Consider the following 15,179-nt stretch of genomic DNA (forward strand, 5'->3'; position numbering starts at 1 on the left):
ACGGACAAATTTTTGTCCTTTTCCTAAAAAAAAAAATAAAAACAAAAAGAAATATATACATGTCGAATTGAGTAACCTCCTCCTTTTCGAAGTCGGTTAAAAACATAATGTTTAAATCAATCGAACTGGTTAGAGGATGCCAGGCACGAGTACTTTCACCCGCGAAAATGAAGTTTGATAAACTGGTAGGCGTATCGGGGCACGTGTATCCGTCTGACACGACACTCGACACATATCGTACGGTACGCGAAATCGAGTTTTCGAGGAAAAAGAAGAAAGAAAAAAGTTAGCATGGAGTCGCGAGAAGAGAAACGAAAAGTCGAGTCGAGGAGACTGAGAAACGTAAGCCGTTCTCGTCTAGAACGCTTACGAAGAAATTGCTGAGTGCATTCGTTCGAGGACGATTCAACGAATGGCTTCTCGACTCCTCCGTCGCGAAATTATTAATTTTCCGACGAAATCTCGTTTAATTTCCCTGGTCGGTGGACCGTGGAAACAATGCGACGCTTCTTTTTCTGCCGAGGCGCTCCGCTCTCTCATCTTTCTTGCCCTCGAGAGAAATCCGTGATTTATGAGGTAATAACAAAGGATATTTTCTGTGCTACGATTCAGGTGGTGTGGTTGCAACAACACAGCAACGACTCTTTCAGACTGCTCACCGTCGGCAAGACCACCTACAGCGTGGATCAGAGGATTAGTCTGGAATTCAGGTGAGAGAAATTACCGAAAACCGAGACAATTTTTTTCGCAGTTTTACACAAGCAAAAAGAAATTATCTTTTCGTTGTCGAGAGAATCGATACTTGCTAACACGACGCCGTCAAAACAGCTCGATAGATTTCAATGAAATTTCAGTTCTCTATTTCAACCAAGTTTGATCATAATCGATACACATAGAATAACTTTGACCGATTTATAAAAAGAAAAAGCGGAAGTGTATAATCACCAAAACTTGCAGATTCGCGGCAACATAATATAACTAGTACCTACACTCGATATGAAATCTTTTGTTCGCTTGATTTTTAGGTATCCGAGCAATTATAGACTGCAAATTCAGTATGCGACCCCGAGGGACTCAGGACTCTACAAGTGCCAAGTCTCGACGCATCCGCCTTTGGTTAAAAACATTAACGTGATCGTCACAGGTGAGCGAATCTTGTTTTCGACTTTGATAAATTTCCGCTCTGCTCGACAAACTACAGCGAGCAAAGCAATAAAAGACGAATTCGTAAAGTTTTTCCTCGGTGAACCCTGCAAAAGTTGTTGATCGTTAAACGGGAATATCTCGGAGCGTCTAAAGTCCGTAACGTAATCAAGAGTAGCCCAGGGCAGTGGGATATCGCTAAGTATAATCCATTGTCCAATCTCGGTTAAACCCATCCTGATTAGAATAAACGAAAGATGCGGAGTCGGAGAGAACCTAAAGAAAACCGTCGTGCCTGGCTCGCCCCGTTGAATAAATTTTGTTCACAGCGGTCCCGAACCCACTACCGTCCGGTCATCTTATTTTCCTTGGGTGTCCATCGTGCTGTTTCCCTCCGAGGGGCAAATCTCATCGACGTTAGGGGCGCACAGCTTGACCGAGAAATGGGACGAAGGGTAGTCGAGTGACGAGGACACGGACGACATTCGAGACCCGAGAAAGGAACAAGCGAGCCAGCCACGGAGCTACCCGATGGAAAGGGTTAGGGTATCGCTGGATAGCTCTGCCGTTTCCTCTTGGATCCCCTTACGTCGCCAATTCGATGCAATGGAAACCCGCATTTCCTCGACTAAAGCGCCTCGTGGCCAGTAATCCGATCCGATCCGATCCGATCCGAGGAGGGCCGCTCGGCGAACAAAAGCCACCGTAAGGACCAAGTAGGGCAGAACAAACCCGGATAGACCGACATTGTTACACGACTCCTTTCCCTAGGTCTGTCCCCGTCAGTCTGTCCGTTTGGCGCGCGTCTCTGCTTTCCGCGATCGTCGAGCTGCTTGGAATTTCTTTGACCCGTTCCTGCGGCGTGGGCGCGGCGGTCGTTCCGCTCCCACGAGCCTCGCAGCGGACGAAATTCCGAATTGGACGTAATTTCATGACGGTAGAGAGTTGCGATTGGACCGAATCGCTTTCAAATGCTATCGATACGTTGCTACCCTAGTACCCTTATATGGAAAAATCAACATTCGTTGATATACATATGTAATGGCATCATTTAAAGTTCGTAAAAAATTGTTCCGAATAAATTGGTGAAACGAACGTTTCGCTTTCGACGATTCCACGCTTGTCTCCAAGTTTCGACAACGAATCGGAAATGGACGACTCCTGAAGGGTTTTCGATAAGAAAGCGATTAGTCAAGACTAATGAACAAAAGCCACCCACTGAGAGGCAAAAGTAGGTCGGAACGAATGGTTGCGAGGAGACGTTCTTCCGGCTCTTTTCCTTTCCTCGTCCAACTTGGATTGCAATTTTTCCAGTCGTAGAAATTCCTTTGACCAGTGTCATTCGTCATTCTTCCACTCTGCGAGCATCGAAGAAAGAGGAATACGATCACGGTCGATCAACGACTATGACGATGAAACGCGTTGTCGTTTGAAACGACAACTTGCCAACTTTTCTGGAGCATCGTGAAAAGAATACTCGGCGAACAAGTGAGAGAAGCACTCGTCGAAATCGCATTTTGCAGTCGCGGTGCAAAGATAAAGAACTGGAGAGGTAACATCAGCGCGAGAGAAAGCGCTCGTTCGAGCTACGGGAAACTTTCGGGAACTCAACTGCACCAGGTCTGACCGAAAAGGTAGCGTTCCAGTAAACAGCTCTAGTAACAATGTTTTAGTAACAGTTGACTCGGTGAACGAAACGAGATCTTTTTCCTGCTCTGCGATTCTTTACTCTAATAGTTACTTTAATAGTACTTTTTAGCGTGTAAGGAAAACGGAACTGTGACGAGACGTAGATCTCGAGATCTGGGATGTCAGCGTTCTTCGAGATTGCATATTTGTCACGTTGGAACGATTTCTCGCATCTACGTAGACGGACAGAAGCGCAGCGTCGAGCTGTCATCGATCATCGCGATACGATTAACGCCAAGATTGATCCATGTTCATCGGGCTCCATTTATTAGGTGACGAAGGCTATGACAATATTTGCCGCGCCCCGATAAACATGCGAACCGTGTTTTTCGCACGAATCGATTCATTAAACACTTTGTTCGACACGCTTTGTGTCTTCGGATATTTATCGTGACAGTTTCGATATACGTGACGACATTTTACCGACACGCGATCCGTGTATAGATATTTCACTAAATTCTTTCATATGAATGTCGTTTAATATAAAAAGCATTTCTCTGTCTAGAAACGAATAAATGAATAAATAGAATGGTTAACGCGCGGACGATCGTCGTCGCGTCGATTCAACTCTCGAAGGAATAACCGCGGACGCTTTCAACAATATCGCACAGAGTATTTCACGAAACGGACGAAATCTAAGCAGCTTAATATTTCAGCATCGAAGGGAAATCAATTCGTAAAACTGGTAGAGAAAGTCGAACATTGAGAGAGGGGGTGCGGGCAGCGCGGCATGGAACTCGCGCCATGCGGAATTGCGGAATCCAATTTAAATAATATAGAGCAGGTAGGTACTCGTCTTTCTCCCTTCCTTCTTTCCGCGACTTCTGATGTCCCCATGGGAAAGCATCCGGTTCGATGTGCATCCTCCTACCCCGTCCACCTGGTCCGCGACCATTCGTTCCAAAGGAGCTTAAAAAATGATCCGTCGGAAGAAATTTCGAACGTGGCCCGCTCCCATACCCCACTGTTCCTCTACAGTCTCGATGGATTAAATTTTCCATCGAATCCCATCCGCGTGCCTATTCGTTGAACAGTGCCGGAGATATCCGATGCTTCCTCTCCGAGAACGGGTTATTTACCTTTCTCGATCCGTCGATATTCCACGCGGAACCACTTTTATTCGAACCATGGATCGCGATCGGCTCGACTGAAAAGTATACATCAACGCTGACGTTTACTAAAGATTTCACCTCCGGTATGGAACGCTATAACAGAGGAACGCAGAGAGATGCGCTTTTATAGCGCATTACTATACGTAAAAGTCAACGCAGTGTACGTCTAAAGGGAAAACAAATCGGAATAAACCGATTAATTCGAACAAGATACAGCGAGTGAGAAAAGGAAAGAGAAGAAAGGGAGGCAACGTATTTTTGTATAGCGATCGACTCAAGAATCGCGGACGGTTGGTTGCATCGAGTCCTAACGGACGCTGCAGTAAGGGCCATGTCGGAAACGTTTCCGCATTCTACTCGAAAATCGACTGGTTCGAAATGTTTCTACACCAGATTACGTATAAGGAACAAGGATCGCCTTCGACGTTGATTTTCCTTCGCGAAACCTCGAGACCGCCAGCCTCGTGCAACAAATGTGTTCGCTTCTTTCACTCGAGCCTAATTTTGATGACCGGTCACGTACCGACACGCTCCCATACCTGTCCCATTTGTCATCCACGGTGTTGGTTCCTCGATAAGACGACAGAGTTCCGATAATCGTTTCTGTTGGTTTCCGATGGAACCTATCGTTACGATTCTGCGCATCCAACGACAAGACATTCGACACTTCTGTTGCAAATAATTGATTTTGAAATTCTTCTTACGTAGAAACGTCCAATGTTTATCGTTTTTGGGCTCAATTAACCCTTCGTTTCCAATGATTATTTTCAAATACTTATACCTTATCTTTTGTATGTTTCGAAAATCGAAATAAAAATATTATGCATATGTATAATGCGACGAATAAACAATTTCATTGTTCTCGTCTTCACGGTAGACGAGCATGTCATTCAGAAGACCTGTTTTGAATTGCAGCGCCGGAATTAACAATAACGGACGATTCCGGGCGAATAGTGCCTAAAGAAAGACACCTGAAGGCAGGAAGTGCTCTGAAACTCAAGTGCGAAGCCAGAGATGTCCTCGAAGTCCTCAAGGAGTCCGTAATTTGGACTAGAGGAGATGAAACGCTCACCGAAGACGTTAGGTAAATCTTACCGATTCCATTAAGCCTCATCCTTGCAATTCCTATATTTCTCGAACATTTCTCAACAAAATACAATTCTTCATCCAAACTGTACCTGTATGTAGCTACGTACACGTGGATGAACAGATAGGTGGAAAATAAATAATGATTATTCGGTTTCGGTAATTTTACGTTTTACAGCGGACAACAATTAAATCCAAACTCCTCTCATAGATGTCCATATTATCTCGCTACGTGAAACATACGAGCGCTATTCCATTTCCATCTCGCCATATTTCTTCGCGCGGCAGCTGCGTGTACGGATAAAAGTGCTCGAAAAGATAAATAAATTTCATCGCATGATCGTTCTTCATACAATAATATGCAAATTTATTCTCGTATTACTACTAACTCTCTCGCCGTACGTCAACTTAAATTTCTGGAAAACACTTGCAATTAAAATGTGAAATTTTTCAAATTCGACCTCGAAATAAACTCTGCGTTGTAGAAAAATACAAATATGCGTATTTTCTCTCGAAAAAGGATAAAATTCTATGGACGAAGCATCGAGAGTACGTCTACGTACTGTATTGCGTTTGCCGTGCAACCAATTTCCTATTTGCGAAAGAAGAGTCGATAATCCCAGCTCTGCAACTCGGAAATCAATTGGAGCATCGCTACGCTCGCACTGTAATCTAGCATGAGCTCGAGGCGCACACGCGACAAGGTCCATCGACCGAAAGCAATTTCACGAAAGACGATCCCGCGAGCGACGTTAATGAAATTATCAACCACAGGGGTTCCAAGTAGAGCGCAAAAAAGACTCGAAACCCGCTCGAGAGAGAACCGTATCCGCGAAACGAGCCAACACTCTTGGTCCCGCCCTCTCATACCGTCCTCACCTTCTTCTTCGCTACTTTTCTCCAGACCGTAACGCGGATACGTAGCGTATCCGTGTTCACTGACACTTATTACCGCCGACGCCGACACTGACGCGACGGCCGAGATACATACAGATACACGAGCTCGATGTGGGTCACGCAAGGGTATCTCGTTTCCAGCGAGAACAGGACAACGGAGATTACGGCTGGTAAGGAGGTCCTCGTGATCGTCAGCACCCTGATCGTCGAGAAAGCTACCCCTAGGCACGCTGGCAACTACACCTGCGTGGTACCCGGAAAGGCCAACACGACTATCGCGGTCCACGTACTCAACGGTGAGTTTTTCACTTCCATAATATGTGTGGGTAGATAATAGTGGCAGCGTTCATTCGTGAAATCTATAAACTGCATCTCATATATATTTATTTCAGGATATGTTTTTAATTATTAGGGGTAGAAAATAAATTATTTATTTGTTGCGGGTGGTAATTGCAAGAAGCAACACCTACCAACAAAATCAGGAATGATGATCGGTTATTTAGCTGACACATGTAAAAGTTTCAGAACGGTCAGAGTCCTGGAACATGGTTAAATAATTAAAAATTAATGCATACGGCGTAATGCATGGGATTTTTGTTTCTTTTTAATTACTTAACCATGTTCCAGGACTCCGACCGTTCTGAAACTTTTACATGTGTCAGCTAAATAACCGATCATCATTCCTGATTTTTTTGGTAGGTGTTGCTTCCATTTACCACCCGAAAAAAAGAAACGATTCATTTTATACCCTTAATAATTAAAAAATACTCTGAAAAAATATATGAGACGCAGTTTATAAGTAGGAATATTTTCGTCTTTGCAGAATTTAAATATCTGAAATTAACCGAGAAAAAAAAAATAATAAACTTAAGTCATATTACCCTTAAACGGGGAGATAACGGTCTGAAACTTTGTGGGATGATGTTTTAGGTCAAAAGCATTGTACGGCACATAATAGCAATGAAAATTGTGGTGGGGACCGATTGCCTATCCTTATCCTGCTAGACCCTTTTATACGCACTAGTAGGTATTAATTACCATCGAACGATCGAACACCTTTGAACGAAAATTGAATGCCTTCGCCGTCGGCATTCGCGGTCATGTTGGAAAATTCATTAATTCGAATCGCGCGATCGTATATTAAAGCGTTCGAGGGGCGGATAAAAAGTAAATGACTCTTGTAAAAAATGAGATCGTCCCCCTGGGGTACGATTTATCGCGCGTCGAGTTTTTCTCTTACAATTAGGTGGTGACATTTCGACCGTACAGCTACTCGCGCTTCTTTATGCCCAGATGATCGTAACGCCGCCGACGCCGACTTCGACGCTGTGCTGAAAGAAACGAATAGAAGTATGACCAACGATGTTTTTAATAGAAAATTTCACTTTGAAATTTCAATACGTTCGGCTCATTCTAAGATTCTAGGATTCGAGACGTCGGCGTCGCGTCGTTTAACAGTGAAATACTTGTCTTAATGTTCACTTTAGAAGTTTGATTCGTGAAAATAGGCCCGGAGTATCGAGAAACAAAAAAGAAAAAAAAACGATAATGACGACGAGAGTAGAAATGCTCGAACATCCGCGAGAAAAAGCGACAATACGTGCTTTCGCATCAACGGAGTCACGTATCACGACGAGTTCTTCGAACACGGGAACGCGACGAATCCGCACACCCGCCCGTCGACATTATAACGGGACTCACGTTTTCGGGATGAAAGGAGTTGAGAGCTTTCACGGAAAAGCTCTTTCTCGTCAGAGATCCATCCGCTTTCGATACAAGAAAGAAGCACCTTGTTATGTTCTTGGCTCGATTGTGCGATAGTAGACGTAACAGATATTTATGGTTACAGAAATGAATCACTTTCACCTTTTCTGTACAGGGAAAGTAGATATCGTCCTAGTGGGTATATAGCCATTTTACTCGACGTTGACGTCGACGTCGATGTCGATGTCGATGGGCGGATCACAAGCAAGGACTAGTTTCACTAGCTGATCGTTTCGATGCTCTGATCGTCTTTAACTTAAGCCTTAATAACCGTCGTCCTCGTTGGAATTACAAATCTCGTCCGACCGTCGGCGTCGCGGCGTCGCTGCTATGCCGCTATGCTGGGAGTAACTGAGGGATAACGCGAGATTAATCTGATCGTTAGAAAGGCAATCCGCCATCGAATTACTTTGACCTCTTTCTTCGGTTTCCGACTCGCGTCTCTCGAATCCGTTCTTTTCTATATTTTATTCCGAAAATTTGACAAATTTTACCAGAGGTACGGCCAATTCGTGGAGACTCGTCCATACCAGCGTAAACATGTAGCTGGGCTTTGGATTTTAATTAGTAGGACATGTAAACTGATTAGCGATAACATTGACGAATTTTCGATGATAATACCAAGTGAATTAAATATACCGGCGACAATACACGTGCCACTGGGCATAATTAATTTGATTATTTGGTAAATTAATAATAAAATGATTTATTCCAATCTACGCGTGCATGGTCGTTACATTTGTTCCATCTAGTGATTCCGTGTGTGTAGTTACACGCGTGGTTATTTCCAATGGTTCGTACTATCACGATAAAAATAATATTCGCAGCATAGATAACGCGTTTTTAATGAAGGTATAAAATGGATCCGATCGAATAACATTTTCCGTATATGTATAACAGATTTTGAAAGTAAAAATTTCATACGAAGACTTATTTGTAGAACTGAACGGAATAGATCGCTAGCGTGATACAGCATGGATAAATTATCTAACGGGAGCGCATCGCGACTTACAATTTGGAAACAAGTCTATGCTCTAACAACCCGAATAATCCAATGATCGTCTCTGGAACGAATTTGAAATACGTGTCTGACCTGAATTCTGGTTGACGTTTCCAGTCCTTGTCAGCCATGTTCCGGGTGTACGCCATGTCCATGCCGAAATTCATTCGAGCGTTCCGTCAGCATTGCAACTAGCTACTACAGGTATCGATTGCTCAACCGACGATAACGCGTGCCCCCTTGAAAATGTCTCCAGAAACTTTGGACCCTTTTCTATTCCTCCGTCTAAATCGCGTCGTATGACTTTACGAGAGGGCTAGGGGCTAAGAGGGTACAACTACTTTAAGTTGTATTAGCCACGGATAAGACGCGAAGGAGACAATAGAGAGCGAGCGGATCAAGCGCGCCTATAATTTGCCGAACGTCGAACTATCGTCGGACCATCCTAATTGCTCAAAGCTCGTTAGGTAATTCGTGCAATTAGACAATTAGACCAATTTCAGGCAGAGTCTGGTACATCTCGCATAAGGAGATTAATTATCAACGGTCGGAAAACTGGTAATTATTCTCCGAGGCGAGGATATTCGAAGCATACTTCACTCACGCTTGCATCGATTCTACATACGTGTATATAATAATAATTCTTCGATGAAACAAACAATCAACGACGTGGATATTCTTCCGTTGAGAATATGTATTTAACGTATGTCGGTGACTCTCGCGCGAGGAGATCCTTCAAGTTAAAAGATACGAGCTCGATGTTGGTTCAACATCGGGCCAGCCGTGTCGCGACCGAGCGAGACGAGCGCGAGAAGTCCCAGACATAAACGCTACGTAACGTGATATCGGGCACATGCAACCACCAACTGCGAATTACTTGACCCTCCACGGCCACCAAACTACTTGTAAAAGTGGGAACGTCTGGTTTTACGGCATTGTTCCCATTGATAGGAGACCGGTCCAACTAGAAACCGGGGCAAGCACCCTAATACGCGTAAATCCTCGTCGTTGATCCTCGCGCGAACACCAGAAAGTTTCTCGCGTATCGTGTAGGGTGACTTAAATTTTGATCAAACTGGATTTCACCCACGATGTGTATGAAATGTTAACATTTCAAGTAGAATTTAGAATTGATGACGTTTTCTTTTCTTTCTTTCGCAACGATTTTATTTCCGATTTATTAATAACCGTACGCTCGCTGTACAATTGAAACGCGAAAGTGTTACTCGATCTGTAGCGATTCAAACTGGAACCTCGTTATGGTTAACGCACAATTACATTTACGTAAACGAATTCATTATCGAGGAAAAGTATTTACTCGATGGATAATTTTACGGAAATATCGGGAATTTGATATTAATTCGACAGGCGATCAAGGAAACCATACCGATGCCACTTTACCGATTAATGATGCAACTTACGGTCGAAACGAATTTAATATTTCTAACGTTGAAAAATTCACGTGTTATCAAAATCCGTTATTAAGGCGACATAAGAGAGACGTTTCAATGCGATTAAATTGCGCTATGAAACATTTGTACGTACCTATGTATGTATGCGTGTGATGAAGTGCGCGTTGTGATGATATATTGTATTATATACATATAGAAAAAAAACTACCAAGAAATATAGTGTAATAAAACCTCTGAGAATCACGCGAGAAACGCGTCTCGCGTTGACTCTTCTCTTAAACGAAATAAGTTACTAGACGTGTATGTAGGTACGTTACGTTACTGGATTCGAGGAAACCCGATAATCAAAGAAAAGAGCAAGAGGATCGAGGTTCGATCAGGGTTGTCCGTTGACTGATTTATTTCACGATCCTCGAGGTGTCGAGGATCTCGGCAGCTTACCAGGCCATTGCCAGAGCTGACATTCGCTCGCCAAGAGGAATCTTTCGAGACGAAGGAGACCAAGTTGGTGGCGTCGAGACTTAATCCACTAATTTCTCTTTCTCGGCCGCTGCCACGAGTCACGAGGCGAATCGAAGGTCGAAGGGTGCAAGGGAATCATCGCCTACGTCTAATTAAACTTCACCGCGGTCCCGATAATTCGTCTTCCGCTTGATTAAATTGCGACCAACTCAATTCCTGAACACGCTTTAACAGTGATTTTTTTTATCGCGTAGAGTACAGAATCGATTATTTCTCAAATATATAATTCCTTGACATTTGGCTCGGTATCATCTTTGAATGCAGGTGATACGCAAGTACATACATACACAAGAGAAGCGGACGGGAACATTGCACGCTGAAATTCGCAATCCGAAAAGGTGGTTGCGTACGACAGAAGTCAACAAGTCAGACATAACAGCGTGAAAGTAAACGAATTCTCGGTTACACTTGAAAAGTAACCGGCAAAGTGGTTTGAAGTTCCAAGTTAAGATCTCGCAACGCCGAAACAAGCTTCCCCATATCGTACGAAAACTTGGAAGAGAAATACTCGTAAAGGAAAGAAGAGTAGATTCACCGAAGCATTCAGGCATGAGACTAGACCGATCAACGTCACTTTGTGTCAATTTCTTAATCTCATTGCCAGTGAAACGTTAAGAAATGACACAAACGTTTTCGTTTCTCCAAACTGGTACACTACCGATACCGTCCGAAAGTTTGGAATGCTCGCGTTTTGGTAAGTTGTGTATAGCTATTTGTAGTGTTGTTAAAATTAGCGAGATGTACTAGGTTCGTATGTATTATATGTACATATATCTCATTCGCGTTATTCGAAAATTGTATCTAGATAAGAATTTTGCGTCTCGCTAGGTTCAGGGGTTAGGAATTGGGATTCCTGACTCTGGAGCAACATGGAAGGAAGTGGTCAATAGGAAGTTCTGCTACGTGCACTCTCGTCCCGGAGGCTGCGGAACACTCGGCAGCGCACAGGAAATGCATCCAACCGGGCTGAATCGAAATAACAATGAACAGCCAAGGGACAACAAGCTGCGAATACATTGTTCGACGAATGTGGTGTTGTTCATTGATTAACGAAGCATTTGTTGTAGCCAATTGATCGTGACTCCGCACACTTGGTCGTTTTCTTTTTTTTTTTTTTCTAGAGTTAGTTCCATCCATTTCGTCAAATTTCAATCACGACACGGCGTAGATGAGAGGAGAAGAGGATTAATTGTAACGCTAGAATCGTTTCTTCGATTACGCAGATATTTCACTCACTGATTATTGTAATAAACAAGAAAGTTTATACCTAGAAGAATCGTCAACAAGAAATTGTTCGAGTCTTCAGCCACGAAAGATAATTATAATAATTCGATCGGCTGGTGGTTGAGCTTGCGAAACTTATACCAGGAGAAAAAATTCCAATACAGATTGAAATGAAACTTAATCAGCAGTGTCCGAGATTCAAGAGATTCCCGGTTGGAAAAATATCCCCAGCCGCGCGGTGTCGAGGTTCCGTAGATTCGCAGCTCCGTTTTCGTCATTATCGGCTGTCTGATTCCTCCGAAGGATCGACGCTGACGCCGACGGCGCGGCGGCACGTACCTTCCGGTACGTCGGCGGCGGCATCGCGAGACTCTGATAGAAAACGTGCTTCCGGCACGGGTGTTCAGGATCGCCCCAGAATTTGTCTCTCTCGATTTCTTCTTCCGGCCGTACGCGGCATCTTTGTCCTTTCGTTTTCTTTCAGGAATTTATCGCGTCTTTCGTTGGAACCCTTTACGTGTCTACTCAGTTTCCTTCTCTTCTCGGAATTTTCTTCCTTCTGGCGTTTCGTCGAACGTCTCTTTCATCTCTCAATTCTCCACACCAATGTCCCGTCTCCGAAATCGAGACGGGATTTATCTCTTTAGTTTTCAATAGTATTCGTTGGTCGCGAGTCATGTTTCTCTTCCGTTTTTCGTTTCTTCGGATTTTAAGCTAACAAACAATCATACTTTCCATCCAAAATGAACGTATCTCTGCCACGATTGCCTCTCGTGTCGCACACTCAACAGAAATTACGAAAGTACCTGTACCTATACCTTGATCGATAATTATAATTCGTTGTCCAAATTCCTAGTGAAAAATTGGCGACAAATTGAACGCAAGGCTGACCCGCGCCAAAGGGTTCAAGTTGAGCCGACCGACACACTTTCTGTTAACGGAACGTACACAAGGAGAGAAGAGACAGGCCGCTCGCGGTGCAACAACCATTAATAAGGACTGCCTAATTTCATGAAAGCCCCGAGCCTCCAACTATTATCTAGGAAACGTAACTCGGTCGAAGAGCGATTAAACGAACGCCACCAAAATACGTCAACCTGCGGCGGGTTGCGGCGGGCTGTGCCTGACAGAAAACCTATACACAGAACAACCATTAATGAAATGACAAATGTGTTCTTGTCGGCGGCACGAGCAGCCGCGCGCGGACTACGCGAGCGAAGCGTTTCAAAACCTGTCGCCGCGCACGCGCCGGCCACGTTGGAAAATAAAATACCTACAGTACCATGTACTCGACTGTGTGATTTACGAATTCGCGACTCTATGATCGCTATTGATCCCACGTCACGAAACGACAGCGACGTCTTTGTAATGTAAAAATTCGAAACAATTCCTCGTGTTTCAAATGTCGAGTCAATTGTGCAAACAGAAATTTGCAACATCGTCAAAAACGGTATTCCGGTAAAAGAGAAAATTTAGTCCAAAGGGCCTCTCCCGCTCTCTCGATGAAAAAAGAAACGGAATGAAAACTCGATACGGCTAATAGTTCCGGAGTTAAAAATTCATTTGTGTATCCATAGATATCGTTGAATGAAATAAACATCATCTCCTTAGGTTTACGTAATTCTTTGAATTGATTTCCCACTCTCCCGTTGTTTTAGGTGAACTGCCGGCCGCTGTGCACGATGGAAACGGAGTTTCCAAGGCATTTCTGAACCTGTGGCTAATTCACTTAACGATGAGCTACGTGTTCTCCAGATGACAATATTAAGGTGAGTCGATTCCTCGAGTCTAACGAAAAAATATCTTGAAACGAAGTAGCAGATATTTTTCTACGTATAAAATGCGATTTGAAACATTTTCGATCGAGAAATTATCGTCATTATTCGCATCACCGAGGAATTCGTTATCGGAGATCCGAGTTGACTCGTTCGAAATCCAAATCTATAGAAATTTCAGTGAAATTTCAATTTCATCCCTCGCAGAGTTTGACTCCAGGAGCAAAGAGAACTTTTTCGAATTCAATGATATGGTCTTCCTCGAAAATGTTATGAATACGCTGGTGTGCAAACTCTTCGGGAACAGGCTGCCGTTCTCATGCAACCGTTTTTGCGAACTACGATTACTTCGATGGTCGAGTATTATTACGTCCTTCGAGATTCTCGCGAGAACTGTTGAGAAATTCATAGATAAACGAAAGCGTTATAGGATTTGCGCGATCTGGGTCGAATCTGATAGAGATTTTCGCTGTCTTTCGAATGGGTCTGGTCGAATCTTAGGATAATTTCAGAGAATGGAGAAATTCATAGAAAACAAAAGCGTTATAGGATTTCCGTAATTATTAACGCCATGACTCCTCATGTCGTAAAGCGGTTCGATATTCCACCTCTTCGGTGATTCGAAAATCGTTCCACTCGTGTCGCTTTGTTAATTCTTCTCATAATCAGTTTAACGTGTCAGAATCAGACCTTGTCCTCACAGTCCTCCTACCAAAAGGCAAACCCTTCCTCGGTCCAGAATTTAAAGCTCCGTTTGAAACTGTGTTTTTATTTCTTCACATGGTCCACTTCTCGTTCACTCTTCGTTCACTTTTCGCCAGCCGATGCCTCGTTGTCGTATTTTTACTTCCTTCGTTGTTTAACAAACTTTCCATCCGTTTCATTGCGGTTCGCGATGTTTTTTCTCTTTATCTTTTCGAAATGTTCCGCCGTCGTCGGCGCGACGCCGCCGTGGAAATTTCCACTTCCGGTTTGCTTTCCTCTTCAACGAACATGTCGCTTTCTCTTTGTGCACTCTTACCGTTTTATTTTTTTTTTTTTTTTTTATTTGTTTTTAGCATTATACCCTAATCCGAGTTTCAGATGAGTTTCCAGAGTCTGGGCTGCTCGAAAGCCCATCGAGTCATAAGAAAGTTGCGCCAAGTTTCCGGGTTAATGCGAAATCTTCCGTGGGCTTCCGTCTCTGCGCTGGAAACCGGAAGAATACGGTGACGCTTTAACGAGGAACAAATTGTCTCACGGTTTTCACACGTCACTGCGCATACCAGATGCGACCTCAAATCCTATTCCCTCGTGATGGGAACTACGAATACGAATTTTTCTTGGTAATGTATGTACAGCAATTTCTTCTGTCGCAAATATTCTTTAAAAGAAATATGAAGAAATAAAATTTGCACGTCTAGCCACGGCACGATTCATTATTTAGTAGAAACATTCAGAAACGACGGATTTTCCGTTGTGCGACCACGCGCAAACGTATCGAGCCCGACACAGCTCGTGAATTAACCGATATTCGTAATTTAAGCTTTTATCGTTCCGATCACGGGAATTCTCG

The 15,179-nt window shown here is 43.6% G+C and overlaps 1 protein-coding gene across 3 annotated transcripts in view; it reads left to right on the forward strand.

The window, feature by feature from the left end:
- LOC128891351 (uncharacterized) overlaps positions 1 to 15,179 on the forward strand; it is a 168,079-nt gene that overhangs the window by 146,765 nt on the left and 6,135 nt on the right. For all 3 annotated transcript variants that reach the window (XM_054150789.1, XM_054150788.1, XM_054150790.1), the window contains exons 6-10: positions 613 to 710; positions 1,026 to 1,144; positions 4,860 to 5,028; positions 6,069 to 6,223; positions 13,508 to 13,618. In XM_054150789.1, the coding sequence (XP_054006764.1) occupies positions 613 to 710; positions 1,026 to 1,144; positions 4,860 to 5,028; positions 6,069 to 6,223; positions 13,508 to 13,608 (642 nt within the window). In that variant the 3' untranslated portion in view covers positions 13,609 to 13,618. The remainder of the gene's footprint in view (positions 1 to 612; positions 711 to 1,025; positions 1,145 to 4,859; positions 5,029 to 6,068; positions 6,224 to 13,507; positions 13,619 to 15,179) is intronic.

Source organism: Hylaeus anthracinus, unplaced genomic scaffold (genome assembly GCF_026225885.1).
Source record: "Hylaeus anthracinus isolate JK02 unplaced genomic scaffold, UHH_iyHylAnth1.0_haploid 12001, whole genome shotgun sequence".
Lineage (NCBI taxonomy): Eukaryota > Metazoa > Arthropoda > Insecta > Hymenoptera > Colletidae > Hylaeus > Hylaeus anthracinus.